General features: G+C 37.3%; 2 protein-coding genes across 4 annotated transcripts; one reads left to right on the top strand and one right to left on the bottom strand.

Moving 5' to 3' along the window:
• The first annotated feature begins 5,937 nt into the window (after positions 1–5,937).
• On the top strand, positions 5,938–11,481 carry LOC146164535 (histone deacetylase 11-like). 3 transcript variants are annotated; one of them, XM_083383193.1, is made up of 8 exons: positions 5,938–6,051; positions 6,535–6,680; positions 7,111–7,211; positions 7,475–7,501; positions 8,303–8,539; positions 9,146–9,315; positions 9,978–10,143; positions 10,383–11,481. In XM_083383193.1, the coding sequence occupies exons 1-8, from the start codon at positions 6,002–6,004 to the stop codon at positions 10,542–10,544; spliced, it is 1,059 nt and encodes a 352-aa protein (XP_083239319.1). In that variant the 5' UTR covers positions 5,938–6,001; the 3' UTR covers positions 10,545–11,481. The 3 variants fall into 3 exon arrangements, with proteins under 3 accessions (XP_083239319.1, XP_083239320.1, XP_083239321.1); XM_083383194.1 differs by lacking the exon at positions 7,475–7,501; XM_083383195.1 differs by lacking the exon at positions 7,475–7,501 and having other exon boundaries at positions 6,535–6,692.
• Positions 11,482–11,537: 56 nt separating this feature from the next.
• Positions 11,538–17,138, bottom strand: LOC146164534 (RIB43A-like with coiled-coils protein 2). Its single transcript, XM_083383192.1, has 10 exons — positions 16,938–17,138; positions 16,504–16,585; positions 15,960–16,137; positions 15,395–15,467; positions 15,240–15,333; positions 15,043–15,161; positions 14,784–14,923; positions 14,449–14,536; positions 13,576–13,742; positions 11,538–11,722 (listed from the first exon to the last, which is right to left on the bottom strand). The coding sequence occupies exons 1-10, from the start codon at positions 17,052–17,054 to the stop codon at positions 11,641–11,643; spliced, it is 1,140 nt and encodes a 379-aa protein (XP_083239318.1). The 5' UTR covers positions 17,055–17,138; the 3' UTR covers positions 11,538–11,640.
• Positions 17,139–20,518: the final 3,380 nt, after the last annotated feature.

Raw genomic sequence — 20,518 nt, 5'->3', positions numbered from 1 at the left:
AAACCTGTAAGTGTGCGCCCTATAGTTGATACGGGTTCAGCAGTTACCATCATTACGAGAAAAGTGTGGAACTGTTTGAAGGCAAAAGTTAAACGTAACTTGTCGAAGTGTCCCGAAACCCTGTCATTCGCCAATGCTGACGGCCACAAACTAAATATGGATGGTTTACTTCCAGTACAACTTACAGTTGCTGCTAAAGAGTTACGTATGAATGTTTTTGTTTGTGATTCTATTTCATTCGATTGCATTCTTGGAATAGATTTCCTAGAAACGCAGGAGTGCGCCGTTTGTTACCGAAACAAGATCTTGAAGATCGACAACAGCCGCCCACCTCTACTCGATATGCCATTCAAGCTGGGAAGCCGAGACGTCTTTTTTGAAGATAAAGTCCTGATCCCACCGTCCACAGAGGTTTGTGTCCCAGCCTATTTTATTCATAGTTCTGAACGTCTCCAGTACCTATACCCATTCTGTACTTATTGAAGGGAAACCCGAGATAATGGATAAATATGGTGCAATAATTGGGTCATATTTAGGGACAACTAAAGGTTGTTTAGTCCAGACTCGAATAGCGAATTTGACCGACGACGCAATCGAGCTGCCTGAAAGCACTCGGGTTGCCACACTTTCACCCATTCTAACATCCGGGGATGTCGAATGTATTCAAAGTGGTACTTGTGTCACAGTCGAGTCGTTAACACACACATGTTATTGTAATGACCAGAGATGCGTTGACTTTTCTTGTCCTACCCAACAGAGCGTCAGCTCCGTATACCCAACTAAAGAAAACCTGAAGGATTTTACAGACGAAATTGAAATTGGTGGCGGTCTTACAACAAGCGAGCTCGCACGGGTACAGGCCTTGCTGCAACAATATCGCAGATCGTTCGCGACCCACTCAACAGAAATAGGACGGACTGATCTCGCCGAGCACGTGATTAACACCGGAGATGTTCGCCCAGTGCGACAACCCTTTCGTCGGATGGCACCACCCAAAAAGAAGAAAGTTGAGGAAATCGTCCACGAGATGAAGACACAGGGTCTTATCCGTTCATCATCATCCCCATGGTTGAGCCCGAGCGTACTTGTGAGGAAAAAGTCAGGTGAAACTCGTTTTTGCATTGATTATCGGGGCCTTCATGAGGTGACAAAGAAAACAGTTACCCTATACCACGAGTAGACGAAAGACTCGATCTTTTGTCTATAACTCCACCTATTTTAGTACACTCGATTTAAAATCTGGACATTGGCAAATTCCTATGGATAAAAGTTCCCGCAAAAAGACCGCTTTCGCGAACCACATGGGTCTGTTTGAGTTCAATGTGATGCCAATGGGTCTAATGCGTATTGTTTTAAATGGCAAGGAGTACTCGCTTATTTGGATGACACCATAGTGTATGGGCGCACCTTTCAGGAGCATCTGGAACGACTGGAGGGCGTGCTACAACGGCTTGCCCACGCGGGCCTGACACTCAATCCCAAGAAGTGCGCCCTTTTCAAGAAAGAGGTATACATTTTTTAGGCCACATTATTTCTGCCGAAAGTGTTTTGTGTGACCCCCAAAAAATCGCTGCAGTAAAATCATTGCAGGCCCCGAAGAATACAAAGCGAGTACGACAGTTCGTTGGTTGAACTTAACTTCTTACTACCGCAAGTTCATACGTGATTATGCCAAAATTGCTGCGCCGCTTCACCGTCTAACAGAAAAGTCGAAGCCATTCGCAAGGTCGGACGAGTGTCAGACATGCTTCGCCAAACTAAAATCTTCTTTGATAAGATCACCAGTCCTTCGCTACCCTGATTTCCAGAAGCCTTTCGTACTAGACACCGACGCGTTTGATTTTGCCATTGGATGTGTGTTAGCGCAGTGGCACGAGGAAAAGGAACACGTTATAGCTTATGGCAGCAGGACTTTAACTAAAACAGAACGAAATTATTCAACCACTCGCAAAGAATTATAAGCGGTCGTTCATGCCACCAAGTTATTTCGCTGTTACCTCCTAGGCCAAGCTTTCACTTTGCGCACTGACCACGTTTATCTTAAGTGGCTATATCAGTCTAAAGGACCTCTATGGCCAGTGTGTCGAGCACCTGTCACTATATCTAATGCATCGCCCGGGTGTCAAACATAAAAATGCAGACGCTCTTAGTCGAATAGGCGAAGACCAGTTGACCGATGCGCCGAAGGTTGCCACTATCGATGTTCGTGCCTCTAGTGGTTTGACAATGGGCGAGATTGCGCAAGCACAGGAGCAAAACCCAGAATTGCTCCAGCTTTCCAATGGTTAAGCCAAGGACACAGACCCCCAAATAACGCTGTATCAAAAACATCACGCATGATCAGGCACCTATGGAGTCATTTCGGCCAACTGAAACTAAAAGAGGGGTCATTCATTATTTCTACGGCCAGGATAAAACACTGTTAAAACTTGTTACCTTGCGTGAACTAAGGCCCAAAATCCTTGCCTTACTTCACGATGCTAAACTAGGCGGTGGTCACTTGGGGATCCGTAGAACATGCGCCAAGGTCGCGGAACGACACTTCAGGCCAGGCTGGCGCGAGGAGACTGAACGGTATTGCATGGAATGTCGTGAGTGTGAATTCAACAAGAAACCCTCGAAAACACCAAAAGCCCCCTTGGTACCATCTTGCGAAGAAGTCGACATCATGGGGCCACTACCTTTAACCCGCCACGGGTACCAATATGTCCTCGTAGCATGTGATGTGTATAGCAAATATATTCGACCTTGACCCCTGCGTACGCAAACAACAACATAAACGGCCAGCGTATTGTACAACCGCTTGATGACTTCATGAAGTTCCCGACATCATCCATTCAGATCGCGGCGGCAATTTTGAAAATACAATAAGTCCTCCTAAACGGGAATTATCAAAACCCTAATATATTTCATTAGGTATATAGTCTCTGTTCTGCTTACAATAGATAGCATAATAAAAATCAATGTTTAAATAGATTTGCCATTTCCACTATTACCGCCTTTTTGTAAAATTCTTGAAGTTACAAATACCAAAAATATACCCCCTTAATATTTCAGTTTCGTCATGTAGTTGTGGACCGCGTGATAGTGTTACATTCACTGTACTAGAGAGATCAGGTGGCACTGTATAAAGACAAATTGTATTTGATTCTCGACAAGCTTTCGCACATTTTCACTGTACTTTATTTTTAAAATGGAAAAAATGGACAATGTTTGACTGCCACAATGTTTGTTGAGCAACGTATGTTAAAATTAAATAATACCATCATTTGTGAGCCAATGGCGAATTCATGATTTTTGTTTGGGGAAGCCATGCCAATGTGAAGGAACATCGTTACAAAGATACGTAAAGACACTTTCGTGCGCAGATAGGCAGTAGAAATCCAGTTTAATTGCACAAAATCTGAAAAAATTGCTTCTGTTTAGTTTAATTGACAAAACTTTCAATATACGTTAGTACAAGGCTTTTCCATATTGCTCAACATAACGCCAATAATAGTTTAATTTATCAAAAATTATGCTCTTTAGAGTTTATATGTCACAAGGCGCAACATTCCGTGCAATGTATAATGCCTTAGGGCTAAATAGATTTTTAAAAACAGACTATAAACAAAGTATAACGGCTAAAAGTTATTTTTTGTTGGAGCTATAGTCCTGGTGCCCCATTGCTCTGACCATGTTTGTCACAATATTTAAAAAAAATCACTGTATGTTGTGACTCACACAAAAAACTAATCTGCAGACTCTGACGTGGCAAAAGCACGTCTGCACATATTTAAAATGAAATTTTTAAATCAAAACACGTTATTACATGCTCGCGGTGCTCGGGCGTACGCAGACAGCATAAAAGGTAGCACAGCCGTATGTTTTGTTGACCTCGCCGCAAAGCATCCGGATTTTGTAACAGGTCTATTTTGACTGTATGCAAAAATTTGTTACTTTTCAAGTATTTAAACTTTTTCCAACCTAAGTTACGGTTTAACCAGCGGTAACACGTTTAGTGACCCCTTAAGAGGAGTTAACTTTAAGCGTTTTTTTTTTCAGATGAACATTAAGCGCAAGAATACAAAACAACTTAGTACAATACAAAACATATTTTTTTGCATTGAATTATAAAACATTGCTGTGCTCTCGGCTGGTTGTAATATTAGCTCGTTTACTTACGTGGTGTATTTCTGTAGGTTTTTCACCAAAACATTCAATCCTGACGGAGGGCATTTTTATTTTTCGTCAGTCCTTTTTAAAACATTGAAGTGTAAAACGACAAAATAAGCAGGAGAATTACTAATCAACACGCTTTAGCATATTTTTTAATACGGGTGTTACAAGAAAACTAGATTTTATTTCTTTTATTTAAAAGACGTTTTTTTCACAAAATAGAAAATATGTTGTGTATTTAGGCGTCCCTTTCCATATCCAAATTCTCCAAACCTGCACAATAAATACAATAAACCAAGGCTGCTGATTTAATATTGGACTGGGACTACGGATTTCAGTTAAGATACGTTAGGCTACGTACGACTGTAATGCAAATTTATGAACTTTACTTTGCTTTGTTATTTAGGCCGAAAACTTATTTTTGGAACATATCTTGTTTTTGTCGCTATTCCTTTTTGGCTTGCTATCGCTTGTTTCAGATCGAGTTTTGTCCGAAGCTTTATAGAAATGGTAGACATCGCCGTACTTTCAATTTTAAGACATGACGTAGAATGGTATCCATGGTAGGATTCTAGACTTGCCCATGCGTCGATGCAACTTCGTATGGTAGGCGGCCGTAGATATTCCAGTCAAATTACCCTCAAAGAATGGACTCTGTAAACAAAGGCTAATGCACTAAGCACTCATAGTTACGTTTTAGGAATAGAATAAGGCTACCCCAAGACTCGACCAGAGTTTCTATGCTGCCACCTAGTGGCAAGAGATTTATAATATAGGGTACGCTAAGAGTTCCGCTAGGCGTCGCACCATGCATATAGGGGTTTGTTTTTGCTCTCGATGTACAGAAGAGGGTTGGTTCTTTCTGACGGTGTGTTTATCATTAGGGTAGACCCAGCACAAGGGCAACTACACAATTCTAAATTCGGGCAAAAAGCCGAAATATTGTGGTAGGATTCTAGACTTGCGCACGTCAATGCAATTTCCTATGCTAGGCGGCCGTAGATATTCCAGCAACATTACCCTCAAAGAATGGACTCTGTAAAACAAGGCTAATGCACTAAGCACTCATAGTTACGTTTTAGGAATAGAATAAGGCTACCCCAAGACTCGACCAGAGTTTCTGTGCTGCCACCTAGTGGCAAGAGATTTATAATATAGGCTACGCTAAGAGTTCCGCTAGGCGTCGCACCATGCATATAGGGATTTGTTTTTGCTCTTGCTGTACAGAAGAGGGTTGGCTCTGAGAAAATTTCCAAAAAGATAAAAAAGTTGAGAAAATTTGCCACAAAAAGAGTAATTCAATGTACCAGCATGACCATTTATTGCAGTTTTTATTTATTTAAGGAAAAACATCTAGGCTTGTTAGAGTTTGTAGTAGATTTGGCATTTTTTGGCCTTTTTTTAGAATGAGTTTGGCTTTTTTTATTTTTTTCATCTGGCAACCCTGTGTGTAACAAGTCGTGTAGTGTGTTGTTGTTGCCTTGTTGGACGTAAGAGTGTGACGTGGATGCTGTGTTGCATTACAAATACGGTATTCGGTATTTAATGTCGCACATTTTGATAAAGTTAAACCTAATTATATAACAACAGTTCGAAAACTAACATTGTATTACGAGATAATAATAGGATTTAGCCGGGTCAGAAAATGTAACAAATATGATGCTGACCTACCCACAGGCCACAGCGTTTGCATACAGCATTCACAATCCTAAAGTGACTATATTTTGGAGACCATACCTTTTTTTACGTACTATTGTGAAAGAGCGCTGTTATTTTTTAGTTCAGAAACTGTGCTGCTATATTTTCAATGTTTTATTAAAGTTATGAATTTGTAAGTGCATTCATGGGTCGGTTTAGTAAGACTGCTGTTCCACCAAGAAACGAGCCAAGCAGGTATGTTAAAAATCAACTATAATATGCCTGTAGCGTTTATGCAAATCCACAAATTTAGAAAGTTGTGACGATTTTAATGAAATCTTGCACTTGCACAAGGTCAAAAGTGCATCACATAAAATAAGGCAAGTAGCAAATACTTTTTGGGGGTGGTGTAAGTTTGATGCACGTTTAAATAACTGGTGAGGGCCCCTGACTGCATTTCATAGTTTGTGACTGCCGGACATTTACAGCAAAATTGTTTCTAGGAAACTCCTTTGTCAAAATAGCCCGATATATACATCACAAACAATATTAATATTTCCTGCCTAATGATGTCACTGGCATTGTTTTGGGCAAGCATTCCATGCCAAAGATTTTGGGCGGGAAAGCAGTGGAGTGCAATTGGTATGGTTGCACCATACTTTTTATAGTGTGTAATCTGTAAAACATTTGTTACTATTTCTAATTTAAATTTTATAACCAAATATTATGATCTTACAGAAATTCAGCATTATGTTCTGATGTATCCAATCGTTCACAGTGGCCAATAGTTTACCATGAAAACTACAACATCCGCTTTCTTGGAATGCAAAAACTTCACCCATTCGATTCTGAAAAGTGGGGACGTGTGTTTCAGTTTTTAATCGGTATGAGTTTTGGTAATTGTGTACCAATCAACACAACCTCTGGTCTATATATTTAATATTTATTCATAAAATAATTCATGCAGACTGTTTTCCTTTTGTATCAATAAGTTTAATTTGTTTGTAGTTTCCTAAAGTTTTGGAAAATTATTAATTTTAATAAAATTTAAAATCAACCAATACTGGTGACAAAGTTGCTTAATTGTCTTATAAATTATTTGTATAATACCTTTTCTGTAGGGCCTAGATTTGAAGTGGTTCCCAATCAGGGTATAACCCCAATTGGTTCACATAATGTTTGCAGGAGCTGCAGAGTTACTCAAAACAAACAGATTTATTTCATAAGAGGTCCATGACTAAATAATGTTGGGAACTACTGGCTTACATGATTTACATGTACAATAAAATTTATGTTCGCTTAATAATGTTTTAGATTCAAAACTAATTACTCGAGAATCAACTGTAGTTCCTGTGGAGCCCAGTGAGGATGATTTGAAAGTAGTTCATAGCCAGGCTTACTTGGATAGTCTAAAGGTATTTTGTGCTAAATGTAGTATTTATTATTAACATACATCTTGTGTGTTCCGAATGGGAATCAATGTAAATGGATGTATTAACTATTAAGTAATCCTTTGAATCATGTTGATGTTGTTCACAACAAATTATTTGTGAGAATCTGTTTTTGTATTACTGGATTACAGTAAATGTGTTTTTCTTTTTTTCAAAATAAGATATATTTGTTTACCTCTGTTGGTTTTCTTTTAATGCATTATATTTGTGTTATCTGCCTTCTTAAGGATCGTTGTGTAAAGTTTACAAAGCAGGTATGGTTAATACTTTATGTTGTTACAGTCCTGACTCTTAATCTTCATATAGTTGCTTCAGTACAATTCTAGCATTTCGAAGTAGTCTAGAATTGTTAGGCTATTTAGCAAATGTTGGCATGCAAGAGAATTGGTGTAGTTTAAAGTTCTGTTTTGCTTTGAATGCTTTAGATTCCAACATTGTTTAATGCTTTCTGTATAAGTTATCCTTATCACTATCACTATCAATATCAATTATAACATCGCATGACAAATTCTGATAACACTCTGCTTAGTGTTGGTCTCTGCAGTAGGGGCGCTTATCGAATTGTTATTTGGTGATGTCACATTCAGTATTATTTAAGTAATAAATAATTTGGGGATGTAAAATTAACTGAACTCAAGCATCTGTGGGTGATTTAATTTAGAATCGTATAAAATATAGTGCTTTATATATATATATATATATATATATATATATCAAATATCAATATTGCAAACATTCTTAAGCTTTAAATTGTTTTGGAGTATTTATGAGGTTACAGCACAGAGTCACTAAAGTTGTTTAGGTTGTTTTGTATGTTCTGAATTTGTTAATTTTTCAAAATTCTCGCTCACTACTTACCAGGAAAAACAAACTTTCCAATTACCTATTTCTGTTCTCCTTTTCTATTCTGCTATTGGTGTATGCTCCTATTTGAAACTTGGCATGTTTTTGTATGTATGTTTTGTGTTTTTTATTCTAAATAGTTGTTCTTTTCATTTATGTTGAATGAGAGTAGGGCCCCGAATATTGTCCGTAAATTTTACTTTTGATTTCAGTGGAGTGCTTCTGTGGCCCAAATAACGGAAATCCTGCCTGTCGCGATAATTCCGAACTTCATTGTGCAAGCCAAGGTCTTACGTCCATTGAGACTACAGACTGGCGGAAGTATAATTGCTGGTCAGCTGGCGTTTCACAGAGGTTGGGCAGTTAACATTGGTGGTGGTTTTCATCATTGTTCCGCTGAACAAGGCGGGGGCTTTTGTGCCTACGCTGACATAACATTGCTGATTAAGGTTAGAATGTGCTGTTTTCTTATATTGTACCTAAGTAATCTAGGATTCCCTAAGTAATCTAGGAATACTTATATTTTTGGTGCTAAGTTGATATTTTTGGCATATCATAACAACAAACAACTATAAAAAAATACCAAGACAATGGATATTTTGGAAAATTGTTGAGAAATAAAGTAAAAATAATTACAAAAAATTACAAAAAAACATAGCATAATATTAAAATGTGGTATGGTTGTTCAATTTGTACATTTTAGATATACACAAAATTTTAATCTTATGAAATACAAATAAACCAGACACGCAACATAAATTTTGCTGGTTCATGTAACCCTATATAACTTTTATGAAGATATAAGAGTTAAAAAAAATCTAAATTTTGATAATATTTCAAATTAAACAATAATTTCAAAAAGCTCACTACAGTGTTTGTTAACTTTGGCAGCAATTTGTGTGCATTAAAAAAAAATTGACGTGAAACATAATTTTAACCTAACTTGGTATTGATAAATTTTGAAATTTTTGCTAAATAAAAAAATAGTTGTCCCAGTGATAAATGTATGTCAGATATCTGTCTTGCCAGTTTTGCAATCGTTAATGCATGTTTAGTTTGCGATGTCAAAATTTAAAATCAGTCGAGTGATGATCATCGACTTAGACGCCCATCAAGGCAACGGCTACGCTCGTGATTTTATGGACGACGACCGGGTCTATGTTTTGGACATGTTCAACAGAAATATCTATCCCCATGATGGTTTTGCGAAACGTGGAATCAACAGGTTTGTCTGAGTAACGATGAATGTCTTGTTCATATTGTGGATTAATCTAGGTTTAGCTTTAATCACTCCCTTAAAAAAATAATAAAAATGACTCATTCCTTTTAGTCACCACTACTAGATGTAATCACATATAAAAATACAGTTCAAACTATTGGTAGTACAGTAGGGGTGCACTTTCTAGTTGCTGTTGGCGACTACAACACAGACCCTACAAAGTATAATAAAAAAGTAAAAGCTTACGAAAATATTAATTCACCATTGCCTTTAATGTGAAGTGTCAAGGTATTTTGAGAATTTGCTAAATATGTGATAGTCAAAATAATTTTATGTGCTGTACCACCGAACGATCATTAACCAACCAACCAATCACATTAATTTTACATGTAAAAAGAAATCCAAAGTTATTTATCGTTTGCTTTGTAAAAAAACAAAAAGCAAGGACGTAGCAAAATCTCACCGTTATCCAGTTAAGTACTATTGTCGAACATATCCCTTTTAAGTTATGCTGCGTTTGCTGCGTATGTATGGTTGTTACATCGAAAAAGGTCAAAAGAAAAAAAACGCCCAAGATTTTACGTAGAATGTAGGGTGTTATCGATGACTCTCTTATTTTTTTAACTTTTTCTGGTATGCAAACCGACTAAACCCTTTTTTGTGTGCAGAAAAGTTGAGCTTCCGTGCGGCGCTACCGACCCCGAGTACCTCCCGTTGGTTCGCGAGGACGTACATGCCGCCCTGGACGAGTTCCGGCCCGAATTTGTGGTCTACAATGCCGGTACTGACGTTCTGGCTGGCGACAGTCTCGGACTAATGGCGATATCTCCGGCGGTAGGTTTCGATTTATAGCGTCGTTTAATACCGTCAGCCTTACGAGTTACGACTGTACATTTGTGGAGCTACTATTAGTGGGGTTTAAGGTGGCGAAATAAGCAAAACGAGACATCAGCTTAAAACGAAGTTCGACGAAAAAAGTTCTATTATGGCCAGTGTTGTATTCCACAAAAAAACCTAATCCGCGTTTCCGCAGTTTGTTAGTAAATAAATATTAGTCTCGTTTGTTCATGCAGGGGGTGATCAAACGCGACGGCATCGTGTTCGCGGCGGTGCGCGGTCGCTCTATTCCTATGGTGATGCTGACGTCAGGCGGCTACCAGCGCTCCAATGCACGCGTTATTGCCGACTCGATTCTGTCGTTGCACGAAAACGGACTGATCGAGCCACCACGCTGATGTTTTGGTCGTTGCTGTTAAGGGATGTTGGACATGATCAGATCGGATCCGATTCTCGATGCTAAGTAGAGTAGTAGGTAATAGTATGATAGTGGTACCCGTCCGATACATATGGGGGTAATATGGGACAATACAATGACAACCTGATAATGACTTTTACCCACGTTTTTACACTCTAACACAGCGTCCTTAAGCTTTAAAATAAATTTAAATATATAAATATAACTTTGCACTTAGTCCTGCTGGTTTCAAGTCTCTGTATAGTTCAGATATTTTTTGTTTTCACTGTGTCGCATCGTTTTCTTGCTGGCTTCGCAATCTCTTCAAACCCCGCTTTTCGCCCACCCTAGAAACGTCCTGTTTTTTTGTTCACTATTTCGTAATTCGTCCATTTAGAAAATAATACAATAGAAGCAATTTTATCCTACTCGTCGTCTAATTTTCTAAAAAAAACACCAAATGGAATAACATTGACAAAAATTTGTAACATATCGAATTTTTTTATTTGTTTTATTTCCTACTTGCTGTTGCAGTACAGCAATTGTCCCAGAACAGCAATTGGCTCAGAACAAGAATTTTCTGTAAAGTGTAAGTATTTTGTGGTTGTTGAAAAATAAAGATCAGGCAATTAATTGAATATACCTTTTAACGTTTGTCCCTGTTGAATTGTACCGAAACTCTATCACTGAAATGTATCTTGCTGGTTTGTTATCTTAGATTTATTAAACACTTTTAACTGCGCTCCTATCTTAAATTATGATTTACATTTGACTTCACTCCGCGATTCAAATATGTACGCAGAATCTACAAACACATTGTATATAGATCTTTTAACTGTGAACTTGATTTCTCGCCTATACGCTCTACTTCTTCCTGTTAAAGCTCCGCGATAGTCGTGTGTGTTTGTGCAATGTTATATTTATCAATACAAAAACACATCGCATCGTTGCAAATCAATTACGTTAGGTCGGCGAACAGGTAACAAAACAAGGCTACGTTTTCGGATCAAATCATCCGTTCAGCGTATATGCTGCGGTATATTTTAAGGCACGACCAGCTGAGACGAATACAGCAAAACACGAAACAAGGACGGTCTTTAGCGGCTGGAAGTATTGAACTGGGCGAAGTATTGAGCGGTGGGTGGGTTGACGTACACCTCTTTGTCCAGGAACTTTTTGCTAAAAGACAAAGACAGAGTTACGCTCTGGATGAAAATCAAACCACTGGTTTGTATTTGAAGCGTGAATAATTGAGGTGACGTTCTTGTGAACGTGTGATTATAATGCAATTTTAGTGGCTGACAGTTTTAGTTTTCTATTCTGCCTAATGGTGACCTATGCGTTGGCAATACGCCGAAAAGCTGTGTTTCACAAATCGTCGCAGCAAATTGCCTTCGGATGTCAGATAAGATGAGTGAGGAGCGCATGCGCAATCGACGCGGAAGCTCGGTCGGATATCAATAGATGACATAAAGTTACATATTGCGTTTCAATTATTATTCATAGTTGGGAAAATTGCTTTTGAAATGAATATATAGGAGAATTTGATGATGACTGGTTAAAAAAATCGTAAAATTTCATTTAATGATCTCGTAACATGAAACGATTTGTTCGGTTACAAGTCTGTAAACTGTATCAACTTCAAGCGGACGTTCCAAGCACAATCAATAAAACTATCCAAGTGCATCAAAAAGCAAACTTGTAGATGAAAATCAAATAATTAAACTCGATCTAATTTAAGATTAATAATAAATAGAATACCGGAACTGATAAGGACCAAAATTTAATTATTCATAATAATCCCCGACCAACGTCATTCTTGGTCCCTAGTGACGGGACAGAATGCGACGTGACGTCATCAAATCTCTTGTGTCTCGAGTTGATAAAGTTTAGGCATTTGGCGAGACTAAAATCATCGTGGCAGTGACTTTGATAAGTGGCAAAAGCTTGACTAAAGTGTCCCAATACAAACTGTTTTTTAATGCTTTGGTTGACATCACTTTAAAATAAACTGACGTGGAATTGTTTTTGTTAAAAAGTAAAATTGGGCTTTTCAGAACACGTGCAAATGGGATGGACTGGTTCTTAGATGAGATAACTAATGAGTTGTGACCGGAGTTGGATCAATTACATTAGTTCAGTTCAATTACTCTCTTAAATGTTTCAATTACATTATAATTACAATTACATTAAAAACTGTAATTAATTACATCAATTACAATTTTCGACATTGAAACTTCAATTTTCTCAACATTAAAGTATTGAGCCAAAATTTTAGCAAATTACAATTAAAATTAGAATTACACAAAATGTAAATGCCTCAATTACATTAAAACTTGTAACTAATTACATCAATTACAATTACAATTACAATTGATCCAACTCTGGTTGTGACTAGCGGTTAAAACTATATTGAATACTGCTACATTAGTGATGTAGTACAACAATAATATCCAGTCGGAGTCGATACCGGATTGTAGGTTGTAGTATCGTTCCTTGCTAAATAGGCTAATATTTATAAGGTATTTCAATATTGGTTTGTAATATACAGCGCAGAGTTTTTAATCTAAAAATTAAAATTTCTAAGATATTTATAAGTAGGCTAGGCCTAAACAATCGAGGAAAACTCTTTCCTTTTTAAAAAAAAAAAGTCTTTTCCGTTTTCAAACGCCGAAACATTTGTTTGACTTTCCGAGACATTTGATACCTTTTCCAATTTTAATTTAAGGAATTTTGCTATATATATATATATATATATTTACAAATAGCCTGATATGAAGTCAGATAATAATTACTTCATTTGGTATCGAATCGGACGGGGCGTAGTTTTGCCTTGCAGAAAGGGTAACGGTGCGGAATAAAATTATCCTCAACTGCAATTCTATTTGCGATTAGCAGGGCCGCGGAGTCGGTTAAAAATAACCCGAGTCCGACTCCAGCTAAAAAATAAACCCGGGTCCGACTCCAGAGTCCCGAGTCCGACGACGCAAACCTGGCGATTAGACACAACTACAAAAGTCAGCGGCACTCACTGGGCTTTCTGCTCGGCGCACAGGTGGATGTTGGCGCTGTCGAATTCTTTTCTAATCTCCTCTTGAAGTCGGTCGTGCCGCTGCTCCAGGATGGTGCCAGCTTTGGCCACGGACACGCGTTGACGATCCCACTCCATGTCACGCTGCCACTCCTCCTCCTGTAACCTCTAGAGGGCGCAAACGAGACAGGGTTTTATTATTTGTTGGGACGAAGAAATGTATGGACGAATATCTAAATTCGTTTTTTATGCCGTTGGGCGTAACTTAGGTTTTAGTCCTGTGCAACAATGGGTGAAAAACCTACGAGGAAAGGCGAACTTGTTAAGCCACATCAAACATGTATTTTGGCATGAAAACTGAGCATTCATGGTAAGGAAAAAACACGATTTTTTGCTAAAGCCGTTTACAGTAGTGCGAATTTCGAAGTTTGGTAAATGGTTGGGAAATAACTTCGCCGCTGTTCTAGAATCCTACCACAACGAACATTATTTGGGTTAGGGCGCTGATTTGGGTATGTTAAGCAATATTAATAATAAATAGAATAATACTTGACCCACCCAAACAATAATTGTACAGAAGTGGGTACTTCTTAGTTGCAAACTAATTCTATAGCCGTTTACCGAACTATAAATTTCAAACTTTGGGGACCGGCTCATTCATCCATATATGGAAAATCGATCAGTCGAGGGTTCGGTAGCGGGTTGCGGCCAAATAGCCTCTTACAACAAAAAAGCACAAAGTTTTAATTCACCTTTAAATTCCTATGAACGCCAATAGTTTAAGAAAGCAGGAATGTAGTTAAACCTTCCTAATGTCTGTGAATGTGAGCTTTTGTATTAACGAATTTAGAAAAACAGAAATAATTTGTTGTACCTTCTTTTCTTGTCGCTGCTGTTCCTGAATCCTGCGAATTTCTTCCAACTGCGCCGGGCTCATTCCCTTCCATCTATCAGGAATTACTCTGCGAAAGGTTTTAGATTTATTTAGGGAATTTCCTGACAACAAAAGTAATAAACTTTAAAAAAAAGTTGGTTAGAAGTTTAAATCTTATTTAAATAACAAAATAAATGTTCCAGCGTATGCAAACATGACCAGTTTAATCCGTATTATTTGAATTAAAAACTGAGTGTGTATGTTTTGAAAGGTTGACATTATATTTTGTTTAAATATTCTTTGAATTAATTTACTATCATTTCAGGATAGCATACCGGTGTGGTCCAAATGCACTGGATGCAACCGCAGGGTTTTCGGTAAGCATATCACCAAACACATGGTTGGAAATTTCAGTGAAGTTATCATCCTGCTCGTTGCGCTTGTTCAAGTTTTCGCGTTCTGTTCTTTCGTTTTTCTATAATATAGTGCTATTTGAATTTTAGCAGAGAAATAAGAAATATCTAATATAGTCATCAATTTTTACTGCTAATATACAACTTTGAACAGAACTTATTGTTTGTTTATGAAGCACACCTGTGCCAAATTAAAATCTTTTGTGCTGATATCTATTTGACGTCTACATTCTCTCTCCGAAGTTTCCAGCTCAATGGCTCTTTGATCCAACTCTATTCGCTTCTTATCATGTAAATCATCTGCAAATAAATTAGTACAAATAATTGACTTTGTCCCAAAATTGTCTATGTAATCAAAAGAAATGCTGTTCACAGTACCTGCATACTTTTGTTGAGCAAAAGCATCTTCCTTGTCTTTCTTTTGTCTAAGTGACCACTCCCGAAGCTGCTCGTTTTGCATGGCTTTTCTAGCCTGTTAAACAAGATAACATCGGGTTTTATAGGTAGACTTGCAAACCCAATGAAACACAAACCTTGTAATTGAGGTCCTCTCCTTCAAACTTTTGCATGCCTGAAATTCCACACCTTGGATCTTCATCATTTACCCTTTAAAAATGAACAAAAGCATGCTGAAATTTGTTAACCTTTTATAGTTTTAAATGGTTTTACCAAAAATTCCTGCATACTTAAAGCAACCTATGTTAACACCCAGGGTTGCGGAGTCGGTTAAAAATAGCCGGAGGCCGACTCCGGCCAAAAAAGAAACTCGAGTCCCAAGTCCGACTCTGGTCAAAATGTATTCCGCCAAGTTAGGTAAATAAATACGATGGATAATCAGCAATCCACTTATAGGGGTGTCCTAATTCATTCACTCACAACGCATGGTTGGAAAAATCCACCATATGCTATTTCAAATTTGCAATTTATGGCATTATCAGTTTTAAAATTTAGTACTGCACATGCGCATGTCGGATACTCGTGTAGTTTTATGTGGTCTTACTCGAGTCCAGAGTCCGACTACAGCAAAACAACTGACTCCTTGATTCCCGAGTCAGACTCCGCAGCCCTGTTAACAACAATACAGTCCCACATATGCACCTTGATGGCTTATCTTTTTTCTTGCCATCTGGATCATACAAATCAAACTCTTTTCTGGTTTCTGGCCTCTGGTACCGATCTCGGAACTCATTGAGTGATTTTCCAAGGTTCCGAATGTCTTGCTCCTGCCGTTTTTGTAGCATCATGACAATTTTGTCATTTCGCACCATGTCTGACACTAAAAATATTTTCAAAATAATACAATAGCCACACACTAGTGCAAAATGACCACAAGAACCAAAATCTTCTTATTGCTTACAAAAGTATATATATATATATATATATATGTATATTTTAGAGAAACTTATCAAAGAAAACATTCTGTGTGATGGTTTGTCAAATTCTTACCCATTCTGCCTAAGTAACCCACAACCCATGAGTTTTTTAACAGTGAAAATATTTCAACTTGTTCATACATATTCAAGATGTGTACAACAAATTTATTTTAACTGGATGGGTGTAAGGTGCTATTTAAACATAGACCAATTTGTTGTAAATTTACAAGTTTGGCTTTGATAGCTTATCAAACAACCACAATACTAACTAAAAGAATCATCTCTTGCTTGTTCAGTGTTTTCTTTAATTTTCCTGTCATTAACTTGTTGTGAAAGTGCATCCACGTCAACCTGAACAAAAATATTATTTAGTTAAAAGTGCCCAGCCAAATCTATATTAGGATAATTCAATTTAGCCCATATGGATTTTAATACAATTTAAAGTCACTATATTGACCAAAACAATGTTAGCAATACAACAAAGTACAGCTGACAGTAAAAATGTTTTGTATTACTTTTGGTGACCTAAAGTTTGAATATAAACTGTTTTATGGCAAAGTGAATGTGAATATAAATATTGGTGTGTATACCTTGTAAACTAAAAAATATATGCTTGTTTGATTAATTTTCACCTATTACATGATATGGATAAAAAAGGATATAATAAACCAGGATCGTTAATGAATTTTAAACCTAATCTTACCCCAATTGTTCGGGTTTTGGGGTTAAATACTCTGTTTTGTCTTTCCTTCTCAAGTTTTCTTCTCCGCTCAATCGCAGCGGCTTCTTTGTAATCGATAGGAATATCTAACTTATACATGTCGCTAATGTGTATCAGGGTTAGCCAAAATAAATTGGTAGTTTAGCAGAAGGTTACCTATATAAGCGTAAAACAAGACTCATTAAAAACAAAACACTGAGAAATGTTTTGTTGCTCGTCATGTTGTCTTGGCAACTTGTTCTGGACGTTCATAGAGTTCTTAATAAATGTTATGTATTTTATTTATGACTTCTTCAATTACTTTATAAACTACGAGCTTGGTACTCCAAATTAGATGTATTTTAAAATACGTTTCAACCAGAGGTCGGCAACCTTTATCCAGCTTGCCAGCTCTTTGACAAACTAGACACGAGGTCATCCCTTGTATTTCGTACGTCTATTTTGCAATAAACGTTTTATTTATTGCAAATCCAACGTCCGCCTAATCACAATGGCTAATAAATTGCTCGATAATTCCACGTTTTAATAACATAATTCTCATTAAAAATAAATATGAAGATATTCATGCAAGATTTGTGTCAAAAATATATTCAAGCCAGATTTGCGCACAATTTCGAAATAGATTTTATGGTAGTATGTAAAATTGTTGAAATACCTACAGTTAAAAATCGGTTACGCAAGTCAAGGAACCTTAAACTAACCCAAAAAATCCGATAGTAATGTTTTCCAAATTTACCCAGAAGAAAACAGATTTTGTTACCGGGGATTGGATTACAAACGCTTTTGGCGTAATCCTTAAATTGGTAATGTTTTCTGAATATTATAGAACAGAAACTGGTTTTTAGCAGACGAACCCTTACCGAAGCCTGTTTACATAATATAGCCTAAACCTGCGTCGTATCCGGATTAGTATTTTTCATTAATCGCATAACAATTCACTAATTAGCCTACTTGGAGAGCTGAAAATTTGTAGTCTGTGATCGTAATGCGAATAATTAAAATAACCTATTTACGACTTAATTAAGACCTAGGAACCACACCGCAGATGTTCCTTCAGTTAAAAGTTGTAGCCAACGAATTGCAAACTTGATCTGTAATTAATTAAGTTGCATTTACCTACCTAATTTACGCTGTAGGTCTATTTGATCCGACATATTAGAGTAAAGAGTGGTTGGCAAAAGCTGAAGTTTGGTTTGCATGTAGGCTATAGCATAAAGCATTTTTTTGTTTATAACATAAGAACGTTAAATAAATTAAGCAACCTCTCAAGTTCATTATAAAATTGTTACTTTAGTTTTTGAATTTTGCCGCGTATTCTTAAGCCTACATATGCGTAAATGTTAGCCTTAGCCCCTAGAATGCTATTTTTTGAGGTATCAGCTAATTATTCAGATAAAATGTTCTAGCCTACATACAGTAGAAGCTTTAACGCCTTTAGAAAAGCTCGGACATTAAAAATAATAATGACAACAATTCTTTCCACAAAGGTAAATCTTTTATAAATACAATGGATCAGTTTTGGGGTTCGTAAAACGGGTTCACCTGAACGATTGTTAACCAGCGTCCTAGGGTTCGAAGAGGTTGATTCAGTGTCACGGGGAAGTCTTGCTGATTACAAAATAGAACTATCTGATGTGCAATAAACATAGCACATATTTCACATGTGCGATTTAGTGTTACTGTTTCGTTAATCTAATATATAGAAATAGTGTTGCTGTTAGTAAGTGAAGTGCACTGACAATTTGCGCAAATAACTAAGTTTGTTTGCTTAAGTGAAAATAAAGACAAAGCTGTTTACGTGACATCGCCATTCGTAGAAAACCCTCACAATCAAATAACTTTTTTACGTTTGCGCATATGACTTATACTTATCCAACGGTAATTACAATCATTTTATATGTCTGTATGACCTGCAATAATAATATATGCATTCTCCAGAAAAATACGGCTTGATATTAAAAAAGCGATTACATTTTATCGCCAACGATGCAGAGGAGAGCGAATATCAAAACGCCGCAAACAATCAGGTAACAAAAATTTGTAATAAATTTTCTTATACCCAAGCAGATCGGAAGTGTTTTATTGAAGGTATTTCAACGACGAAAGTCTACAAACTTAGGCTACTTCCATGAAACATTTTCGTACAACTTTATAGGAAAGTCAGTCCAAAATCCACTGAGAGTCTACCTACACATAGTTACGTCCAGTCGTCCATATATGATTTTCGTATGACGTTATAGGACAGTCAGCATTGTCGCGAAGACAAAAGTCTTGAAATGGACTCCAGCCATAGGACCGCAATAAGAACAACATCAACGTCGGAATAAACACAGTTCGAAATAACACCCAATTGGGACTAATACCTTATAATAGTCGTAATACCGTCTAAATCGGAATAGGTCCTGCCTAAACCCGTCGAAATAACACCTATGCCCCCTAAATTATCCCTAACTGCCTTAATAATTTCAACACTGTCTCATTTTATAACCTTACCAATTACCCACCAATAACCCCAAACAGGCTAAAAACCCAGTTCCTAAAACGCGGCACCTTAAGGACGTCATTCAAACTAGGGCACCCAAACGTCGACATTAAACCGGCCGTTGCCAGACCCATTGCCCCCGATCGTCCCATACCCTCTACCTACAGTTCTAGGCGTTGTTTTGGCCTTTTAGGAATTTAGGGATTGTTCCAACGGGTTTATGTCTTGTTTAGACGATTAAGTTCCTATTCTGTTGCGGATTTAAGGCGTATTTGGCTTTATGATGTCGTTGGTCTAAAACAGGGATGTCCAACCTTTTAGCAGAATGGGCCGCATTGCCACTTTAAAAATTTCGATGCGCCGCAAATCCCATTAAGTTAAAGGGGTGACGTCATAAGTTACATCACATCGTGACGTCATAAAACAACTTTACTTATAAACACCCGCTCTTCCAGATAGAACTTGTGCGCAAATACGCAAGAATTAAACCCGGGAAAGCGAAGTTCTAATCGCGCGAAACGCGAAAAATTGAGTTTGCATGCCGTATCATGCCATGGTACGACACCATTTATTTCCTTAAAACGGTCCGCAAAAAACACATTAAAAAACATGCTACTTGCTTAACTGATGCGTGCTTAAGTGTTCGATGGATGTTGAAATGCGACATTAGACTCGATTATAGTCTCAAAGAATATATTAAATTAGGTCTACATCCAATACTGCGCGTTTTACACCTATTAATAATAGTATAAACAATTGTTTTAAATAAAGGCTACTGAAATTGAAAATAAGTGGTGGGCTGCACGTGAACATCAGGCGGGCCGCATCTAAAACAAAGAGATGTCTTTGGTCTGAACAATATGATTTTATATATGATTTAGGTATTATTACCTTTTATAGGTATTATTGTGTGTTCCCGTTAAAATCACTGCTTTACCGCCTGCAGTGGGCAAAATGTAGGCTGGCTACATTAATAGCTATTAATGTTTTGGTTAAGTATTCTATGTATTTATTCTGGTAGAAAGAAACGTGTGCAATCAAGGTTTAAGAGCAATCATTTGTGTTAGTACTGTATGTATTA

The sequence above is a fragment of the Ascidiella aspersa genome, chromosome 2 (assembly GCF_963924565.1).
Source record: "Ascidiella aspersa chromosome 2, kaAscAspe10.2, whole genome shotgun sequence".
Taxonomy (NCBI): domain Eukaryota; kingdom Metazoa; phylum Chordata; class Ascidiacea; order Phlebobranchia; family Ascidiidae; genus Ascidiella; species Ascidiella aspersa.
This window is presented reverse-complemented; position numbering and strand designations above follow the sequence as displayed.

What these genes read in the sequence shown, in the direction of transcription:
- LOC146164535 (XM_083383193.1), top strand. Translation starts at nt 6,002, where the DNA reads ATGGGTCGGTTTAGTAAGACTGCTGTTCCACCAAGAAACGAGCCAAGC. An exon ending in CTTACTTGGATAGTCTAAAG is followed by an intron (nt 7,212 to 7,474) that starts GTATTTTGTGCT and finishes TGCCTTCTTAAG; the next exon opens with GATCGTTGTGTAAAGTTTAC. An exon ending in ACATAACATTGCTGATTAAG is followed by an intron (nt 8,540 to 9,145) that starts GTTAGAATGTGC and finishes ATGCATGTTTAG; the next exon opens with TTTGCGATGTCAAAATTTAA.
- LOC146164534 (XM_083383192.1), bottom strand. Translation starts at nt 17,054, where the DNA reads ATGTATAAGTTAGATATTCCTATCGATTACAAAGAAGCCGCTGCGATT. An exon ending in CCAAAACCCGAACAATTGGG is followed by an intron (nt 16,586 to 16,937) that starts GTAAGATTAGGT and finishes ATTTTTGTTCAG; the next exon opens with GTTGACGTGGATGCACTTTC. An exon ending in AGTGCATTTGGACCACACCG is followed by an intron (nt 14,537 to 14,783) that starts GTATGCTATCCT and finishes AACCTTTCGCAG; the next exon opens with AGTAATTCCTGATAGATGGA.